This window comes from Ranitomeya imitator, chromosome 6, assembly GCF_032444005.1.
Source record: "Ranitomeya imitator isolate aRanImi1 chromosome 6, aRanImi1.pri, whole genome shotgun sequence".
NCBI lineage: Eukaryota > Metazoa > Chordata > Amphibia > Anura > Dendrobatidae > Ranitomeya > Ranitomeya imitator.
Window position 1 is genome coordinate 249,491,578 of NC_091287.1, and position 19,705 is coordinate 249,511,282.

The 19,705-nt window shown below is 40.9% G+C and overlaps 1 protein-coding gene across 1 annotated transcript in view; it reads right to left on the minus strand.

The window, feature by feature from the left end:
• Positions 1-5,678: 5,678 nt before the first annotated feature.
• The window catches only part of GABBR2 (gamma-aminobutyric acid type B receptor subunit 2), a 1,074,198-nt gene continuing 1,060,171 nt past the window's right edge, over positions 5,679-19,705 (minus strand). Inside the window, exon 19 of the mRNA XM_069730579.1 lies at positions 5,679-9,190. Coding sequence (XP_069586680.1) covers positions 9,025-9,190 — 166 coding nt within the window. The 3' untranslated portion in view covers positions 5,679-9,024. The remainder of the gene's footprint in view (positions 9,191-19,705) is intronic.

Below are 19,705 nucleotides of genomic sequence, written 5' to 3' on the forward strand. Positions count from 1 at the left end.
AGGGGAACGCAGGATGGAGCAGCACATGACAGGATGGGGACGCAGGATGGAGCAGCGCATGACAGGATGGGGGCGCAGGATGGGGACGCAGGATGGAGCAGCACATGACAGGATGGGGACGCAGGATGGAGCAGCACATGACAGGATGGGGACGCAGGATGGAGCAGCGCAAGACAGGATGGGGACGCAGGATGGAGCAGCGCATGACAGGATGGGGACGCAGGATGGAGCAGCACATACCAGGATGGAGACAATATACCAATATAAATGCTCGCCACCCGGGCGTAGAACGGGTTCAATAGCTAGTTTAATATATTTCTAGCTGCAGTTTTCTGTGGCTTTTTTTTCTTCACCTTACACCTGCTCCTTTTATTCAAAAGCAATCCATAGCCCCCTTATTTTAAAATTTATTTGCTTGTTCACGCTGCCTACTACAGCCAGGTTATTGAAATCTAAGAATGTGCAAATCTACCATTTTTTTTTTGTCCCAGAAACCAGATGTGAGTGCGCCAAAAAATCTTTTTTTTTTTTTTTGCGTTATAGCCAACTTGTTGACACAATTTAGTTGTGCCCAAAAAAATCAAGGCCAAATTTATATCACTCTGTTATCTGAGGTTGACGGCTGGTATATCGGTGGTGGAAAAATCGTAGTTTCGCAGGCACATGTATCATAGTTCTGTGTGCTAGCCTTGTTCTCCTTTTAAAAAAAAAATCACCCCCCAAAAATATATATTTATATGGTCTGTTATGTCAGGCTGAGGCCTGGTGTATCTGTGTTTCAGAAATCATAGCTTCGCAGGCATAAGTTCCATAGTTCTGTCTGCTAGCCTTGTTCCATTTTTTTTTTTAATTCTCCAAAAAAAAACCCCATAATTTATACAGTCAGGCTGAGGCCTTGTGTATCTTTGGTGGAAAAATTGTAGCTTCGCAGCATAAGTTTCATAGTTCTGTCTGCTAGCCTTGTTCCACTCTTTTTTTATTTATTTAAAAGTTCTCCACCCCCCCAAAAAAAAATTATACAGTCTGTTATGTCAGGCTGAGGCGTGTATCTGTGGTGGAAAAATCATAGCTTCGCAGGCATAAATTTCATAGTTCTCTCTGCTAGCATTGTTGTACACATTTTTAATTGGACAGTCTGTTATCTTTGGCTGCGGCCTGGCATATCGTTGGTGGAAAAATCGTAGTTTCGTAGGCATACGTATCATAGTTATGTGTGCTAGCCTAGTTCTCCTTATTTTATTTTTTTTTCAAAAAGTTACCCCCCAAAAAAAATATTTTATACAGTCTGTTATGTCAGGCTGAGGCCTGGTGTATCTGTGTTGGAAAAATCGTAGCTTCACAGGCATAAGTTCCATAGTTCTGTCTGCTAGCCTTGTTCCACTCTTTTTGTTTGAAAAATTCTCCAAACCCCCCCAAAAAAAATTACGCAGTCTGTTATGTCAGGCTCAGGCCTGTTTTATCTGTGGTGGACAAATCGTAGCATCGCAGGCATAAGTTTCATAGTTCTGTCTACTACTTGAATCAACGTCTTTGTCCTTATTTTATGCCCTTCTCAGATTAGGGAGCATAAACTTGGACACACATTCTCTGTAGGAAGTATAGATCTATGATGATTACTGACACCAATCACATACATATTGGTATGCTATTGTCTTTGTGTCCATAATACTGAGCGAACAAGATGGTCACTGATAAAGTCTTCATTGATTTGAAATTGGTCAAGTAAAAAAACACATTGACCATTATTCTGTTCCTTTCAGTTCTATAGGAACATGGACACTGTAACAGTACTCCAGTATAAAGACAAGATGATATTTCATTCAAGGTTTCACCTGCTTGGAACCATTTGCAAATAATAAAGGTTGAGTGAAAGGTAGTAGAATTGCACTCCAAACTGAATTTTCATTTTTTTAGCTGATCTTTTTCCTCTAATTGGAGCTTAAAAAAGTTCCAAAAATCCAGACATTATTTTTTAAGATTTATAAAACAAAAATAATATCATGATTTTAAAATTGTAAATTCGTAGAACTTTGCATGGGTTTTCAGAAATTCTAACCTGCTATTAAAACAGTATGTTAAAAAAGAAATACAAATATAAGACATGGTATTGTCTTCAGGCACATAAATTGTGAGAATCTAGTATGTTTAAATATTTTATTCATAAAAACAGATTAATGATTTATTAAAAATCGATATCATGCAGTATAATGATACAAGAAAATTTCCAGTTTCACGTTCATCCTGGCAGTTCCAGTCTAGTCTTAAAGCATTTGTGCAATAACAGAATTGGAAATTGCCATCTGGCACAGGCTCTGTACAGTACACTTCATTTTGTGCTGTGGACTTCATGAACAAGGCATTGTAAATTATCTGGTGAGTAGTAGGGTCATGTGACGGGTACTAGAAAGTAAAACGGAGGCATACGAAATATTAAGACAATGAGCCTCATGGACTTTGCTATGGATAACTGGCACACAGTGAAGATTCACAAACACGGACGCCCACACTCATCTCCAGGAGACCAACACTTTTATTTCAGCTATTGCAAAGTTTTTTCTACCATCATGTGTGTTTACTTTATATACATGTGTCTTATGTCCCAGGATATTGGTCATCATGGAGTGATCCAGATTAAGTTCGGCAAAAATACAAAATAGTCAGTGATTCATCGAGACTTGTCCGTGCTTAATATGACAATTCTGCTATCTCATGTAATGGACAGTGTAAATGTATTGTGCTTAAGGAATCAATATACTGTAGCTTATATTGGAAGGAAAACCAATAAATAAGATTAGATTCAATTAAATCATCTGTTCATTTTCATTGTTACTCTGGGCATTTTATGAAAGTGCAGGCAAATAAATGAGATGGACCTAGTGCTATTAGTGATTTTTCGTTCTCAAACACATAAATCTGTCTGCCTACATTAACGTCCCCTCTAGGCACTCCTATTGCCAACACGCCGTTGGATAGCCACGTTGTGGGGGCAGGCTACAAAATCACTATAAACAATTCTCTCATAGAGAATATTCATACAACATGCTCAGACGGTCAAAGCGCTACTAGCCCACTAGATAAGGAAAGTGCTGTCTAGCTAGCACATACAAATTGTATGTCAATTTCAGCAATTTTCCTTCTAGGAGATGATGGTGTCAGTTGGATCAGTGTAGCTGCCCTTAAAATCCATGGGAAATTATCAGTAATAAACTAGTAGCACACGAGGAAGAAGCATTTATTATGAGGGATTGATAGTAACACTCCTGGCAAAATGTGCACACTGTGTTATGCCGAGTACAGGTCCAGAGAAGGCCGTACATGACTCCGACAGGCTTTTTGAATTATGCACCATTCATTCATGTCCTTGACAGGGCATACCATAATGTACATCATTTCCTTGTGCTATTTCCTTCAAGAAGACTTGTTGCTTGTTATAAATATGTAATTTTGCTTACTTGATGTAAATGCCACTATTCTTCTAAATCAGGCGTTTTTTTTGGTCCTGCGCCTCTCCATTCATGAAATATGGCCCCATTCTCCCTGTATCTAAATTTGGTATTTTAAGCCAGCTGAGTGTGGCTCTCAAGAAGACCTCCACAGAGAAGAGCAAAGGACCATGCCCACTTGGCTAAAAAAGTTTATGTGCAGGGAGGCATGTGCCATATCTCAGGAATGGAGATAAGTAAGAACAAAGGAAAAACAAAGCCAGATTAAGGAGAGCACCAACATTTAGGCTACGTAAAAAATAGAGTATATTTATCCTCTTCAAAGGGGGAACGTCATGCCCCCAAATGCAATTAACCTGGAGATAAAAGATCAATCTGCAGATTAATAGCCTTATAATACTTAATGCTGATTTGCAGCTACTGGGAGAAAATAAGCTTTATTTCTCCCAGGAGCTGCCAACTTTAGGTCATAGAGCTGTGTCTGGAGTGGCTACAGTCACCACTCAGTACACAGTAAGCGGCAGCTGTAATCATGACCCCGCACTCTGACAGATCATCCTGCAGCGCATCTTTGCAGAGCGAACTGCGAAGCAGAATGCCAGGGTGTGCTTACAGCCGCCATTTAGAATGCTGTGAGTGATGACTATAGCCGTTACGGGCACAGCCCTATGACTGAGAGATGTCATCTCCCGAGAGGAATAAAGTTCATTTTCTCCTGGTAGCCATGCTTTCAGTAAGGTGGCCGGACATATTGTATTGCTATTAACCTGCAGATTAATCCTATATCTGCAAGTTAATAGAATTTTGTAGACATGACAGGTTCCCTTGAAACGGAAACTATCAGTTGATTCATGTTGCCTGAACCAGTGGAAGCATGAATCAGACACTGGTTGTGTTACTGCAGAGGTGTATGTTTTAGTCTGAAACTCTGCAGCAGAAGAAATATACACTGAACAAAAATATAAACACAACACTTGTTTTTTTCCCCATTTTTCCTGAGCTCAACTCAAAGATCTAATACTTTTTCTATATACACAAAAGGACTTTTTCCTCTCAAATATTGTTCGAAAATGTGTTAGTGAGCTCTTCTCCTTGAGATAATTTATCCACCTGACAGGTGAGGCATATGAATGCTGATTAGACAGCATGATTATTGCACAGGAGTGCCTTAGGGTGGCCACTATAAAAGGTCACTCTAAAGTGTGCAGTTTTACAGTATTGGGGTGCCGCGGGTGGGTCGGAAAACCACTCAGTATCTAGTGTGACCACCATTTGCCTCACACAGTGCAACACATCTCCTTTGCATAGAGTTGATCAGGTTGTTGGTTGTGGCCTGTGGAATAATGGTCAACTCCTCTTTAATGGCTGCCCAAAGTTTCTGGATTATTGGCTGGAACGTGAACACGTTGTCGTTAACACCGATCCAGAGCATCCCAAGCCTGCTCAATGGCTGACATGTCCAGTGAGTATGTTGCCATGCAAGAACTTTGCACAGCCAGTGACGATGATCAGGTCACAATCAACAACTGGTCAACTCTATGCAAAGTAGATGTGTTGCACTGTGTGAGGCAAATGTTGGTCACACCAGATACCGACTGGTTTTCTGATCCCCCTTGACCCTCTCAATACTGTAAAACTGCACATTTTAGAGTGGCCTTTTATTGTGGTCATACAAATGTGTTACGTTTGTATTTTTTGTTCAGTGTACTTTGAACAACTGGCCGAGGACTAGGCATCTTGAAGACTTGTCCAAGGTATGTATCCTTCCTACTGCCACGCTCCCCATGACTGAAAGGTCTCTCCCTATATGTCAGTCATCAGGAGCGGGGCAAGAAGAAGTCACAGAGGAACTGCCATGGACTGGTCATCAGTCATAGCCCCCTACTTACTTTTCAAAATATTCTTTCATGAGTCACCATTTAGGTTCCGGATAGGTTCCCTTTAAGATTAAGTGATTTTTTTTACATTTTTCCATCATGTCAGGTAATTGCATGGACTGCGTAACAAAACGTCAGTGTAGGCCAAAATACAATGGTCCATGTCACAATAAACCGTTATTTTATTTGGTAAGAATATGGGAAAGAAAATGTTTCAGACTACAGTACATTCAGGTCCACACGCGGTTACACCGGACTGTTTCTACTTATTGCTGTGAGGCCTGAGGACCGCCTCGGACACTGTACATTGCACAGCTCACTCGTAGCTTTTAAATGAAAAAAACAACACCATTCTCAATAAGGTTTTCTCTTTTTTTATCAAACAAGTAAAACTACAGATTTGAATACAATTAAATGGCTGTTAATACATATAAATGAGTATCAAGACACTTTTACCATTTACTGTATGTCTATCTAAAACAAACCTCAGCATTGATATTTAAGTTACGTTTTGGTAACCGTGAATTCTATTGTTTTGTGGTGCTATTACTTATTATTGTGAGGGGTAACGAAAACACTGTCGCCGTTTACCTAATGCTTGGTACCGTTCATTTACGCTCAAAATTCATTCATATCCAAAAAGATGACGCTATCGGACTTATCAAACAGTAGGTGAAAATAGCACAGAGAGGATGGAAAGTGGGAAAACTGTCACAACCATGGATAGCTGGACCTTGACCACTTTCAGGTCCAAATTTTAAATATCCAAAAGGGACAGAACATATATTATGGGATAGATATAAAATGATGTTTCTGTAGAGATGAAGTATTGTGAAGGATGGTAATTGTTGGACTTCCGCCTCTTTTAAGGTGACTTTGAGATGTTTTAATGTGCGAGGGATTATGGCAGCAGTTGAAATTATCTAAAATACTCCATTTACAGGCAAGAACCATTTAATAGAAATCTTAAAAGGAATCCATCACTGGGTTTTTGACACCTAATTTGATGACAACATAATGTAGTGACAGAGATCTTGTTTTTGATAGAATCACAGTTTTATCAGCAGGAGATTATTCCGAAATGACTGGTAAACCTGTTGCCATGTAGTTCTTCATATACATAAGTTCTGAATAAACCCGCCCCCATTGCTGATTGGCAGATTTTTGTGTGCACTGTGCATAAACTGCCAATCAGTGATGTGGGCGGGGTTATAAAGAGCTCAGCATTCAGAGAACTGCTAGATGTACAGAAGATAAAACAGTGATTTTATCAAAACTTCAGCCAGCAGTAAGGAGAAAAAAGGAAAGGGATCACTAAATTATGTGACTGCCACCATCTTACGTCTAATGGACACACAGACCTCCCCTGTTATAACGTCCTGTCAATCGGCAGCAGGATGTCACCCAGGGGCAAGCTAGAATAAGGAACAGGTGCCTTAAAGAGAATCTGTTTTTGCTATGCAATCTGAGTACAGCATGAGGAAGAGGTTAAAACACTGAACTCAATGATCTGTCACTCATCAGGCTGTGTGGTGTAGTTTACTTACAATTAAGGTTTTATCAGCAAGACATTATCATTGCTTAAACTAGTTGGCACAAACTTGCTAGTCGGCACAAACTTGCTAGTCCAAGTTTGCTGCCTTCTGTGATAAGCAGCTCATTGTCAACAGACTATGCAAAAAGTGATCTGTCGTGTGGGCGGCGGCAGCTTTCTCAGGTCTGCTACATCTAAGAACTCTGATTGTGTCACAACTCCTGCACCCAGTAAGCTAAGCGATACATCATTGAAATCAGGGCACCTGCCCCTACATTATGCTGCTGTCAGATGGGGTAGCAAAAACCTGGTGACCGATTCCTGTTAAGCAGACACCCCTTTAAGGTTACATGAGTGTAATTAAATGGCAAGACAAGCAGCTTTATTAATACAATGCATTACATATCTCTTACTGAACCAGAGATACTTCCTGCCCAGAGTTGTATTCACAGTTCTGATGGTCTTCAATAAAAACAAAGACACAAGCAAACTTGTTTTCAGACACAGCCCTATAGCAATTCATTGTTCTACACTTTAAATGAAATCAGCAGATAAAGCTCCATGCAGACATTGGAACAGCAGAGAATGCTGGGAGAGTTCAGCTCTGAAGACTGCAGAACTATGAAAGCAGATTTGGCCTAGAAATCATGCCAGTTTCAGTACAAGTAATACAATGTATTAACAAAGTTACTAAACTCCTAATCTCACATGGAAACTCTAGCCCGAGGTTCAGAGATAGATGAGACAGACTAACGTGTCAGGAAAGTGCCTGCCATCTTGTGCTATTTCCATCATTCTGATGAGCAAGTCTTAGAGTACTTGGATTTAGTTTAGTCTGAGATTGGGTTCAAATATTGATGGCTCATAGTATTCACTCTCATATTCCAAATAGAAAGTGTTCCCCAATGCATGTTCATCGTTTGGTGCGTTTGCTATATATATATATATATATACGTACAATGTAGTACAAAATCTGTAAAGAACTTTAATCCTCTCTGACTTGTATCAATTCACGACCTTTGCTTCAGAAAGCGGACTGTGAGTCCCGTGAAGTTCTCTGAACCTGATGAAAAGTACTTGGGGGTTGGCTGAACTCATTAATGAAGAAAACGTAACACAATTCTGGCGAAACGGCATATGTCGTTAAACAGTGCGGGAATGCCTAGGGAACCTGAATCCACAGTAACATTGGTTTTATTGTACTTTTTTCTTTTTTTCTGTGGCACTGTATGGAACAAATCAAACACAAATTGTGACAAATCATCCATCTTGTGACACATAAGCTATTTACTAGGTCCCAAGCCTGCAAGTCGCTCAGTTCTGTGCATTACAAAAAGAATACAGAAACCTTGATAAAACATAGTCCCAAATGGCGAGCGTAGGAACATTTCCGTTCCTAAATTCTCAGAAGTGCTGTGCTGCAAATTGTTCTGGCTCAGTACAGTAGGACCGCGGTTTCCTGTCGACTCCATACTATAGCATTGTAAAAACAGCGTAGTCCAGTTCCAGAGACAAAACCTTGGTAATACTGCATGTCTCGCTGTCACCTGAGGGATCATTTGTATTTATTTCGGACAGGGCTTATCATAATGGATGCGTTCAGCATCTCCGCGGAATTGTGCAAACCCGTGTGTGTTTCTCTGTAAATAATTCCTAGCTGTGCTGTCTCCTCTTTTTTTTATTTTTTTTTTTGTTTATTAATATTTTTTTTTTCCCATTTTTTTTTAAATGTTTTTTTTTTTTACATGTGTATAAAGTGTACTAACCAAAGTTCATAGCAGCCATAATCGTAGCGTTGTTGAGTTGGATTTAAAAAGTTACTTCTTTCCAAATTTCTTTATTTCCTTTGTGCAAGTTTCAGAATTCGGTCTCCTTGTTCTTTTGCTCGTAGAGTTTTGGGAAGAATTATTTTATCTGAGACTTCTGAGTAAAGAAATAGAAACTCCACAAATAAGGCTCCAGGTATAACTCTGTGCATCTCTCTAACTCTTTCATTAAAAGCCCATGCTGGGTGAAATCGGCCTCCCAGGGTGACGTCCTTAGAATTCCTCTGTCTCCGTATATTAAGAGCAAATGTTACGTGTCTAGCAAAGATTCGATATCAGAATGTGCGCTTGAGTCTTTCTTGAGAAATTACAGGAGTAGTCCAGGAAGCCTGTTTCAGCCATTTCTACAGGCCAGAGACCATGACTTGGAAGGAAGGCTGCACATGTCTGTGCCGGGGGCTGGCGCTGGGGCTTACACACGGACTGGCACAGCTTGCATCCACGCCACCTATTGATGGCAAGTAGGCATGGTGGAGGATGGGTAATTGTAACGATAGCCGTCGCTGTATACTGCAAAGAAAAGAAGAGACGTTACTTAACATCATTCATTTTCATAACATTAAAAATAATTAAATTCATTTTATAAACCCCTCCATACAATTTTCACATATATTGTCTATATTCATGTATTTATTTGGCTTTACATACTCCTCCTAGTTTTGATATCGGAATATACTAAATCTTAAGAGGAATACAATTAATTCCCTATGTTTTGATTATTTAAAGGCAAATATAATAATAATAATATAAATAATAATAATAATGGAATGTGGAAATGTTCCCATTTCGATAGACTTTCATTTTGCCCTTTATGCCACACAGAAAGGCAAGTTAATTCTGAGATAGGCTGATGAATGTTGTTCCATTCGTTTTGCAGATTATTCCGTTCTTGTGATTACAATATCCAAAGCCATAATCTAGTTCATCCAAGAATATCAAGGCTGGAACACTAACTGTGTCACGGAAGAACTCGCCAGCAAACTGATGCTTCATTATATGGTTATTATAGATTTGATTAATCCGTAACCCATTTTTCCCAAATATAAGGCAGGATAATCTTCTCTAGGTTACGTGTTAACATACAGTATCTGCATCCATTTAGCTAGGAGTTTCCAATCACTGGAAACTGACAGCCATATTTATTTTCAGTTTTTTTTTAATTGGGTTAGAATTTTACATTTTTCTCCTGCCATTATTACTGAGCAAGGCAAATTTAGGGGCTCCTTTACTAAGACTGGCATCTCGCGCGGTAGTTTCATCTATTCTTTGTCGGAGTAAAATGCACCAAAAATATCAAAGAATTTGCGTTATCGTTTACTCTAAGAAACCGGAATCTACATCTTTACAGCAATCAATGGAAGTAGCAGGACCTGAATCCCCACTAATCTATAAGGAATTAAAAGGCCAAAAAATATAAAAGTTTGTAGAAAAGTTTAGTCAGTAATTAAAGGTTACCGTATAATATCCAGGCTTACAACCATGCCATGTAGGCTCAAAGGCCTTGAACATTTTATGACATAAGCAATTGTAAATTTGTTTACCTCCCTCCGTTTAATCTCCCATACTTTTCTTTTAAAGGTTAACAATCGACAGGAAAGTTGCAAATTATTGTCGAAATGTAAGTGCTTTCATTGGCAACTGTTTTAATCCACAAAACTGCTACTGATCATTTAATAAACCCCCTGGACTCCAACATCCAACTAGACATCTCTCAAGTTCATACTTTTCCCTAAATAAGTTCTCTTTCTGTATTTGACACTTACAGTATAACCTGGTCCCTGGTAGATCTGATATTTGTCAGAATTCAATCAGTTTCTTGAACTGTGCACTGGGGATTGTCCAATAAGAACATTTGTTTCTGTCAACACTAGAGCAGGGGTGTCAAACTGCATTCCTCGAGGGCTGCAAACAGGTCATGTTTTCAGGATTTCCTTGTACTGCACAGGTGATAATTTAATCACCTACACAAATAATGAGTAGGTGATTAAATTATCACCTGTGCAGTACAAGGAAATCCTGAAAACATGACCTGTTTGCAGCCCTCAAGGAATGCAGTTTGACACCCTTGCACTAGGGTACACATAAAGGGGCTGCTTGTGAAAAGTGTTTTCCCCTTTTTAGTCCCCCTCTAGGCGGTCTACAATTTAGAGGAAGTTTCTCTTTCCCAGTCTTCTGGGATCATATCTTCTGGGATCATATGACCTGTATTCTCCTATTGTGATCTGGCTGTAATTACATCATGTCAACTGGTCACAAGACTTTGAGAGGTTTGCAACAAAAAACTGACTGGCACATCCAAACTAGTCTGAATAGCGGCATACCAGGAGCAGCTACCTCCATATACAATATACAAAAAAAGGTTGCACTCTATTGTGCTAACCAGTGTGAATACCTCTCATAGGCTGATGTCTGAATTCCTAGGTGAATGTGGACACCTCTGTCAGCAATGCCTGCATGTATGGGTCGGTAGGAACCTGCTGTAATTAAAATCACCACATGGTGAAGGGTGGAGTGCTCGGTCAGTAAGCTAACATAGAAATAACAAAAAAACTGACTGGTACATCCAAACTATGTAGTCTGAATAGGTGCATACCAAGGACACATTCACTCAGGAATTCAGACATCAGCCTAAGAGAGGTATTCACACTGGTTAGGGACTCATCAGTCTTTGAGACCACCTTGACGATGGTTGATGGGCAGACATTATTTGGCCAAATTTGTTGCAAAACATCTCATTCTTTTTTCCTAATATTCAAAAGCCAGACTGCGATTCATATTTCATATATTTCACATTGACATGCTTTTTTCATATTTTGAGAGGTTTGAAAACTCCCATTTTGGGACGGGCTGCAGTGCTATGTGTACAGTGCATGCACAGAACTAGCTGACAGTTGCTTGTTTTGTGCATATGCTGTACATATCAGTGGATATCACTGGGACAAACTTAGGGGGCAAGCAAGGAAACAGGAGGATGAGAAGCGGATCAACCATAAAAAGGTAAGGAGAGAAGAGGGCAGAGCTGTGGATCACAAATTGCATAAGAAGCATGAAAAAAATCACACTGAGACCACTGATATGCTTCTTCGCTGCTGCTTGAGGAAGTAAAGAAGCAGTGCAGAGGATGGAAAGGGACTATAGGCAAATGAAAAAACAACATATTATGATTATTTTCATGGCAAGAATAACATTTATAAATGTATAGGTATTTTCATCAAAATAGAAAGCCCATTTAAGACAACTAGGAGCAGATATGTTCCTGGAATAAGTTTTACAAAAAGGAAATGTTGAAATTTCACCTATGAATGATCCATTCTAAGTGAAATGAAAATTAAATGAACATTTATGAAACTGAAAAGTCATGGTCATGTTCCCTAAGACTTACTCATTTGAATTCTTCTTCTAATGAGGGTAGCAGGCTGATTGACTTCTTGGCTACAGTAAAGGCTAGATGCCAATCAAAGCCTCAATAAGGAAAGTAACAAACTTTTAATATTGACAAATATTCAGAAGCAACTAAACCTTGGATCCTGTGATCTTGGCCAACAGCTAATAAAACAAATGACACCTAAGTTGTTGATCCTATGCTTCTTCTGCAGGCCAGGTACCCAATAATGCCATGTAATTGTATCCACAATTACAATAAATATCATATAGTAGTAATATAATATCTGCTGAGCATGTATCACATGGAAATACACTGGAGGCTGAAGCTGCACACACCTGCTTCTATAGACACACAGTGTAATCAGAGGACATTTATAACTTTGATAATCATGGTAGGGATTAATATATCAATGCTGTCTAATGTAATGCGGAAATAATGTGTTCTGCTGCATGGAGAACATATAAACAAGGAGGGTGTGTAAGACTAGGTTCACATCACATTAGTGCCATCCATTTAACGTATCTGTGCTAATGCATGGTAGCATTGCTTTGGCATGCTTTAGTAATAGAGGTCTATGCACAGCGAACGCGTCCGTTCGCTGTGCGTTAGACCTAACGTACTCGAAAACGCGGTAGACCAGGTTTGAGGGTGCATCACAAAGTAGGGCATCATCGCTAACGCATGCCAATTTTGACATGTGTTAGGATGCGTTACAATAATGGATAGCAGTAGGTGCGTTAACGGATCAGTTACATTGCGTCAGTGTCGCTTAGTAATGGATCCGTTAAACGGACCGCCCTAACGCGATGTAAACCAAGCCTAAGCTGTTTGATATCGGAAGATTGACTTCCTCACTGCAAAGGAGAGTATGCACTAGACTGGTAGTCAGGCTGGAGAAAAGATGACCTAGTTTGCCAAATATGTGTGGAAGCAACTGACCTGGGATGAAACAAATGATGCAGCTAGTCCAATCAAGAGAAGCAGGAAATAGTGGCACTTGGTGATCACTTGCAATGACTTCTTTAATCAGGTAAAACAACACATGGGTTCACAGGAGTGGGTGCAATCAGGGACCACGATAAGGGACATGTCCATGATTGCACCCACTCCCCTGTACCATTGTGTTATTTTAGCTGATTAAAGAAGAGTCATTGCAACTCATCACCAATTGCCAATGTTTCCTGCTTCTCTTGATTGGACTTTATACGACGCTGTTTCATTTCCAGTCAAGCACCGGTGTCTGAAAAGCTTTAATAAACTGCTGGTTCTGCTGCGAGGTGTACAAGGTATTTACCATGTTTTTTGGTGCTGGTCTCCTCTATTTCTAGTCACAAAATGATATAGCTAAACTATTATGGCTGATTAAGTAATCATATGCAAAAGGAATAGAAATTCCTAAGGAAATCATGATCTGTTGGGGGCTGCGAGAACTTAAGTTTGTGACGCACTGATATAGACTAATGACTGCTGTATGTTCTAAATAAAAAAGTTAATTCTGCCACATTGAGCGATTGAATGATTCCCCCAAAAGCTGAAATTTGCATCGTATTGGTAAGTGCATTCTATAGTCTAAAAAAATACGGTATTTAGAATTTCCATTTACAGATACATTGTCCCATTCAGGGGTGTAACAATCACGGGTGAGGGGCCTGCTGACACCAGCACAAACTTCAACTGGATGTGCACCCTCAGAAGCACAATCAGCTGAAGTGTATAGCAGCACACAGACTCGACAGATCTGTGAGATACAATACACGCTGCCTGTCAATCATAGGCCAGCAGCTGATGTCGGCGTCCAGGTGCATGGCAGTGACGTCTTGAGCTTCTGTTGCTTGAACGCTGAAGTTACCTGCCAGCTTCAGAAGAGGACGCAGTGCAGTGGAGAAGAGGGAATGTGAGTATAATAATTTATTTTTTCTATGCATTAACTCCTTCACCCCGAAGCCTGTTTTCACCTTCCTGACCGGGCCAATTTTTACAATTCTGACCACTGTCAGTTTTTTAAGTCATAACTATAGAGCGTTTCAATGGATCTCACTGATTATGAGACTGTTTAATCATGACATATTGTACTACATGATAACATGATAGTGGTAACATTTCTTTTATATGACTTGCATTTATTTGTTAAAAAAATGGAAATTTGGTGAAAATTTAGCAATTTTCAAACTTTTAATTTTTATGTCCTTAAATCAGAGAGTTATATCGTACGATATAGTTAATATATAACATTTCCCACATGTCTACTTTATATCAATGCAATTATTGAAACACAATTTTTTTTGTTAGGGAGTTATAAGGGTTAAAAGTTGACCAGTTGATTTCTCATTTTTACAAGATTTGCCAAACCATTTTTTTAGGGACCACATCACATTTGAAGTGACTTTGAGATGCTATGTGACATAAAATACTCAAAAGTGACACCATTCTAAAAACTGAAACCCTTCAAGTTACTCAAAACCACATCCAAGAAGTTTATTAACCCTTCAGGTGCTTCACAGGAATTTTTGGAATGTGGAAGGAAAAATAAACATTTACATTTTTACTTTCACAAGGGCGAAACAGTAGAAAATGGACAATGCAATTTGTTGTGCGCAGATACCCAATATGTAGAAGAAAACACCTGTTTGGGCGCACGGTAGGGCTTGAAAGTGAAGGAGCGCCATTTGACTTTTTAAATGTAAAATTTGCTGGAATAATTAGCGAATGCCATGTCATGTTTGGAGAGCCCCTGATGTGCCTAAACAGTGGAAACCCCCCCACAAGTGACACCATTTTGGAAACTAGACACCTTAGGGAACTTATTTAGATGTGTATTCAACATCTTGAACCCCCAGGTACTTCACAGAAGTTTATAACGTTAAGCTGTGAAAATAAAAAAAAAATCACATTTTTCCCAGATAAATCTATTTTAGCTCCAAGTTTTGCATTTTCATAAGGGTAACAGGAGAATTGCTCCATTCAATTTATTGTGCAATTTTTCTTTAATGTGCAGATACCCAATATGTGAAGGAAAACAACTGTTTAAGCGCACGGGAGGGCTTGGAAGGGATGGAGCGGCATTTTACTTTTTGAATGTAAAATTTGCTGGAATAATTAGCGGATACCATGTCGCGTTTGGAGAGTCATTGATGTGCCTAAACAGTGGAAATTCCACCATTTTGGAGACTAGATCCCTTAGGGAACTTATCTAGATGTGTATTGAGCACCTTGAACCCACAGATACTTCACATAAGTTTATAACGTTAAGCAGTGAAATTAAAAAAAAAATCACATATTTCCCACAAAAATCTTTCTTCGCTACAAATTTTGTATTTTCACATGGGTAACAGGAGAAACTGGACCCAAAAATTTGCTGTGCAAATTATCCTGAGTTTACTATATGTTGTCAAAAACTTCTTTTGAGGCACAATGCAAAGCTCAGAAGGGAAGTAACGCCAAATTAAAGTGCAGATTTTGCTGCACTTGTTTGAGGGTGCTATGTTACATTAACAAAGCTCCTGAGGTGTCAACATAGCAGAACCCCCCATATGTGACCCCATTTTACAAACTAAACCTCTCAATGAATTTATCTAGGGGTGCAGTAACTGTATTGGCACCGCAGATGTGTCACAGACTTTTATAACATTGAGCAGTGAAGATAAAATAATTTACATTTTTACCATCAAGATTGTGTGTTAGCCCCAAGTTTTACATTTTCATAATGGTAAATGGGTAAAAATGGGTAAAAATAGCACCAAAATTTCTACTGAATGTGGTAATACCCCATATGTCACTGTGCAGTACTACTTAGCCATACGGAGTGACTTGAGAGGTATGGAGAGCTATTTGCCTCCTGGAACGCAGATTTTCCTAGAATAGTTTGCGAATTCCATATAAAGAGCCCCTAATTGCTAAAAAAGCAGAATCCTCCCTCAAGTGACCCCATTTTGGAAATCGTAACCCTTTGGAAATTTACCTAAAGATGTCATAATGATTTTGACTCCATGGGCCGTTTTCCAGAGACAAGCAGCAGTGGATGTTGCTGAGTGAAAATTGCAAACTGCCGTTGTAATGACAAGTACATTATGCCCAGCTCATTCTTCTGGGGATACGCACCTGTAAATTAGGCAGGCTCTCATCGCTACAGAAATGCCAAACCTGGTGGCGCTAAATGTGGTTTAGGCACACTGGGGCTCAGAAGGGAGGGGGGCATTTGGATTTGGGAGCAAAGAATTTGCTGAATTTCTTTAGGGGGGGCGAGGAGCTATTTCACTTTTCCAGAGGCTTTGTGCTACCAGTAACATGGAAGCCTCTCTATTTCCATTAACAGATGATGGACCTGAGTGAGGGCTTGTTTTTTTGAAGACTGAGTTCAAGCTTTTATTGGGAACATTTTACATAACATTTATGATCACTTTTATCCTGCACTCTACGCTGAGCAGTTACATTGGGGTTTCCATCTAAATCTCTGAGTGACGTGACAGAAGAATCCCTCGATGGATTATTCACTATAATGAGGCAGCATCATGCAGCTAAGCATACAGACGCCGCAGTTATTTCAACGGCCAGGAATTAACATCTATCTCCTCTCCTCAAACAGGTACAATCTCTGCTTCCTGTCAACTGCTGCCTATCATCCTCCAAAATTCCCATTTAATGGTACAATCTCTGCTTCCTGTCAACTGCTGCCTATCATCCTGCAACAATTCCTTTAATGTGCCTGCTGAATGTTTGCAAAATTAAATTTGCTGTATTGTATTAAATACTTACTGCTGCACATCCATGCGGGGGGGGGGGGGGGGGGGGCACAGGAGATATTATCTTGTGCAAGAGGTGTTAGAGCATATGTTTGTAGCCAGGCTCAGTGCCTTTGATCATGTAACCTCCCCCGAGGTGTTGGCCTATTGCTAATTTATCCCCAATCTGGTCCCACAATCCCTCTCACCTGATCCTTTACTCAGTCCTATAAATTTAGTAGCATCTTAAGGGGTGCACGCGTGTGGGGTCGGGCACGTGCATCCCTGCAGCAAAGCATCACGCAGCTAAGCATACAGACGCCGCAGTTATTTCAATGGCAGTTAGTCATGGCAGGAGTCAGGACTCCACTCTATGTATCTGTCTCTTTTGGGTATGTCTGCTGAATAAGCACTTCTTATTACTTGGACCTAGCTTTTCCATTAACCCAGCTTACTCCTTCATCATGTTTACATATGCCCTTACAGTGTTTGCTCCACTAATCCTCTCTCTCCTTCGCTATCCACAACCCCCAGCACCCTCTAACCAAATAATCATCTCCACTGCACTCTTACCTCCCCACCTGTCTTCCTCTACTTAACCTCAAATCTGTCCTAATAAAACATAAAACAAGTCACCGACGGACATACATTAGACCTGGTCTTAACCCGTCTCTGCTCTATTACTAATAATCTTTATTTTTACATAGCGCTAACATTTTCCACAACGCTTTACAGTTTGCACACTTTATCATCACTGTCCCCGATGGGGCTCACAATCTTAATTCCCTATCAGTATGTCTTTGGAGTGTGGGAGGAAACCAGAGTACCCGGAGGAAACCCACGCAAACACGGGGAGAACATACAAACTCCTTGCAGATGTTGTCCAAGGTGGGATTAGAACCCAGGACCCCAGAAAAGCAAGGCTGCAGTGCTATCCACTGAGCCACCGTGCTCTCTATCTAACTTCACCACCTCCCCTCTCCCTCTATCCACCATCTGCTCACTTTCTCATCCCTGTCCTCCTCACCGTTCACCCATGTCCAGCAACATGCGCACCCACGCAGAAACTTTGCACACCTAGACTCCCACATGCTCTTTGACTCTATCCTACCACTGACATCCATATCCTCACTCCACAACAGAGACACTGCTACTGCTTTCTACAATGCCACTCTCACGTCAGCTATGGACACGATCGCCCCTCTCGTTCATGGCAGAGTGCGATGTATCAATAGACAACCCTGGCACAATAACACCACTAAAAAGCTCCGGCAACTGTCCAGGGTTACAGAGCAGCATTGGAAGAAAACACATTCGCAAGATGACTTCACTGCATTCAAACAGGCAACACTCGCTTTTAAATCTGCTCTCACCTCTGCTAAACAGGCCTACTTCACAACCCTCGTATCCTCCCTATCCTACAACCCCAAACAGTTATTCAAAACCTTTAACTCCCTCCTCCACCCCCTACTGCCCCCTCCAACCTCCCTCATCTCAGCTGAGGACTTTGCCACACACTATAAAAATAAGATCGACCAAACAAGGCAAGTCTTCATTGTTCAACCACCACAATCCCTTTGTATACCAGAACAATGCCCAAACCCCATAACCTCCCTCTGCAAGATCACTGAAGGGGGCTTAATTGTATCCTCTCCAAATCGCACCTCACCACCTGTGCGCTTGACCCCATCCCATCCCACCTCCTCCCCAACCTCACCACCACACTTATCCCATCCCTAACCCACCTCTTCAACCTATCACTAACTTCTGGCACCTTCCCTTCTGCTTTCAAACATGGCGCAATCATGTCTATCCTTAAAAAGCCAACCCTCGACCCAACAGCTTTGTCCAGCTATCGCCCAATATTGCTGCTCCTATTCGCTTCGAACCTCCTGGAGCAGCACATCCACACTGAACTTTCCTCCCACCTCTCATCTAACTTGCTCTTTGACAATCTGCAATCTGGTTTCCGCCCCCATCACTCAACTGAGACAGCCCTGACCAAAATCACTAATGACCTACTTACAGCCAAAGCTAACGGACAATACTCTGTACTACTCCTTCTAGACCTGTCCTCTGCTTTTGACACAGTTGACCACTGCCTCCTACTACAGATCCTCTCCTCCTTTGGCATCAAAGACCTCACCCTATCCTGGATCTCCTCATACCTTTCCAACCACACATTCAGCGTCTCCTACTCCCACACTACCTCCTCATCCCACCCTCTCTCTGTTGGAGTCCCCCAAGGCTCTGTTCTAGGACCCCTACTCTTCTCAATCTACACACTTGGCCTGGGACAACTCATAAAGTCCCATGGATTCCAGTACCACCTTTATGCTGATGACATTCAGATCTACCTTTCTGGACCAGACATCACCTCTCTGCTGTCCTGAATCCCGGAGTGTCTATCAGCCATATCCTCCTTCTTCTCCTCTCGCTTTCTCGATCAATGTGGACAAATCTGAACTCATCATCTTTCCTCCATCTCATACTGTAGATCTTCCATACCTGACCTATCTATCGCAATTAACGACATCACGCTTTCCCCCGTACCGGAAGTCCGCTGCCTCAGGGTAACCCTTGACTCTGCCCTGTCCTCCAAACCGCACATCCAAGCTCTCTCCTCCTCCTGTCGCCTCCAGCTCAAAAATATCTCCAGAATCCATTCTTTCCTCAACCGTCAATCTACTAAAATGCTTGAGCATGCCCTCATCATCTCCCGCCTTGACTACTGCAACATCCTTTTCTGTGGCCTCCCTACTAACACCCTTGCACCTCTCCAGTCAATCCTTAACTCTGCTGCCCGACTAATTCATCTCTCTCCTCGCTACTCCTCCGCTTCCCCCCTCTGCAAATCTCTTTACTGGCTCCCATTCCCTCAGTGTATCCAGTTCAAATTACTAATACTGACCTTCAAAGCCA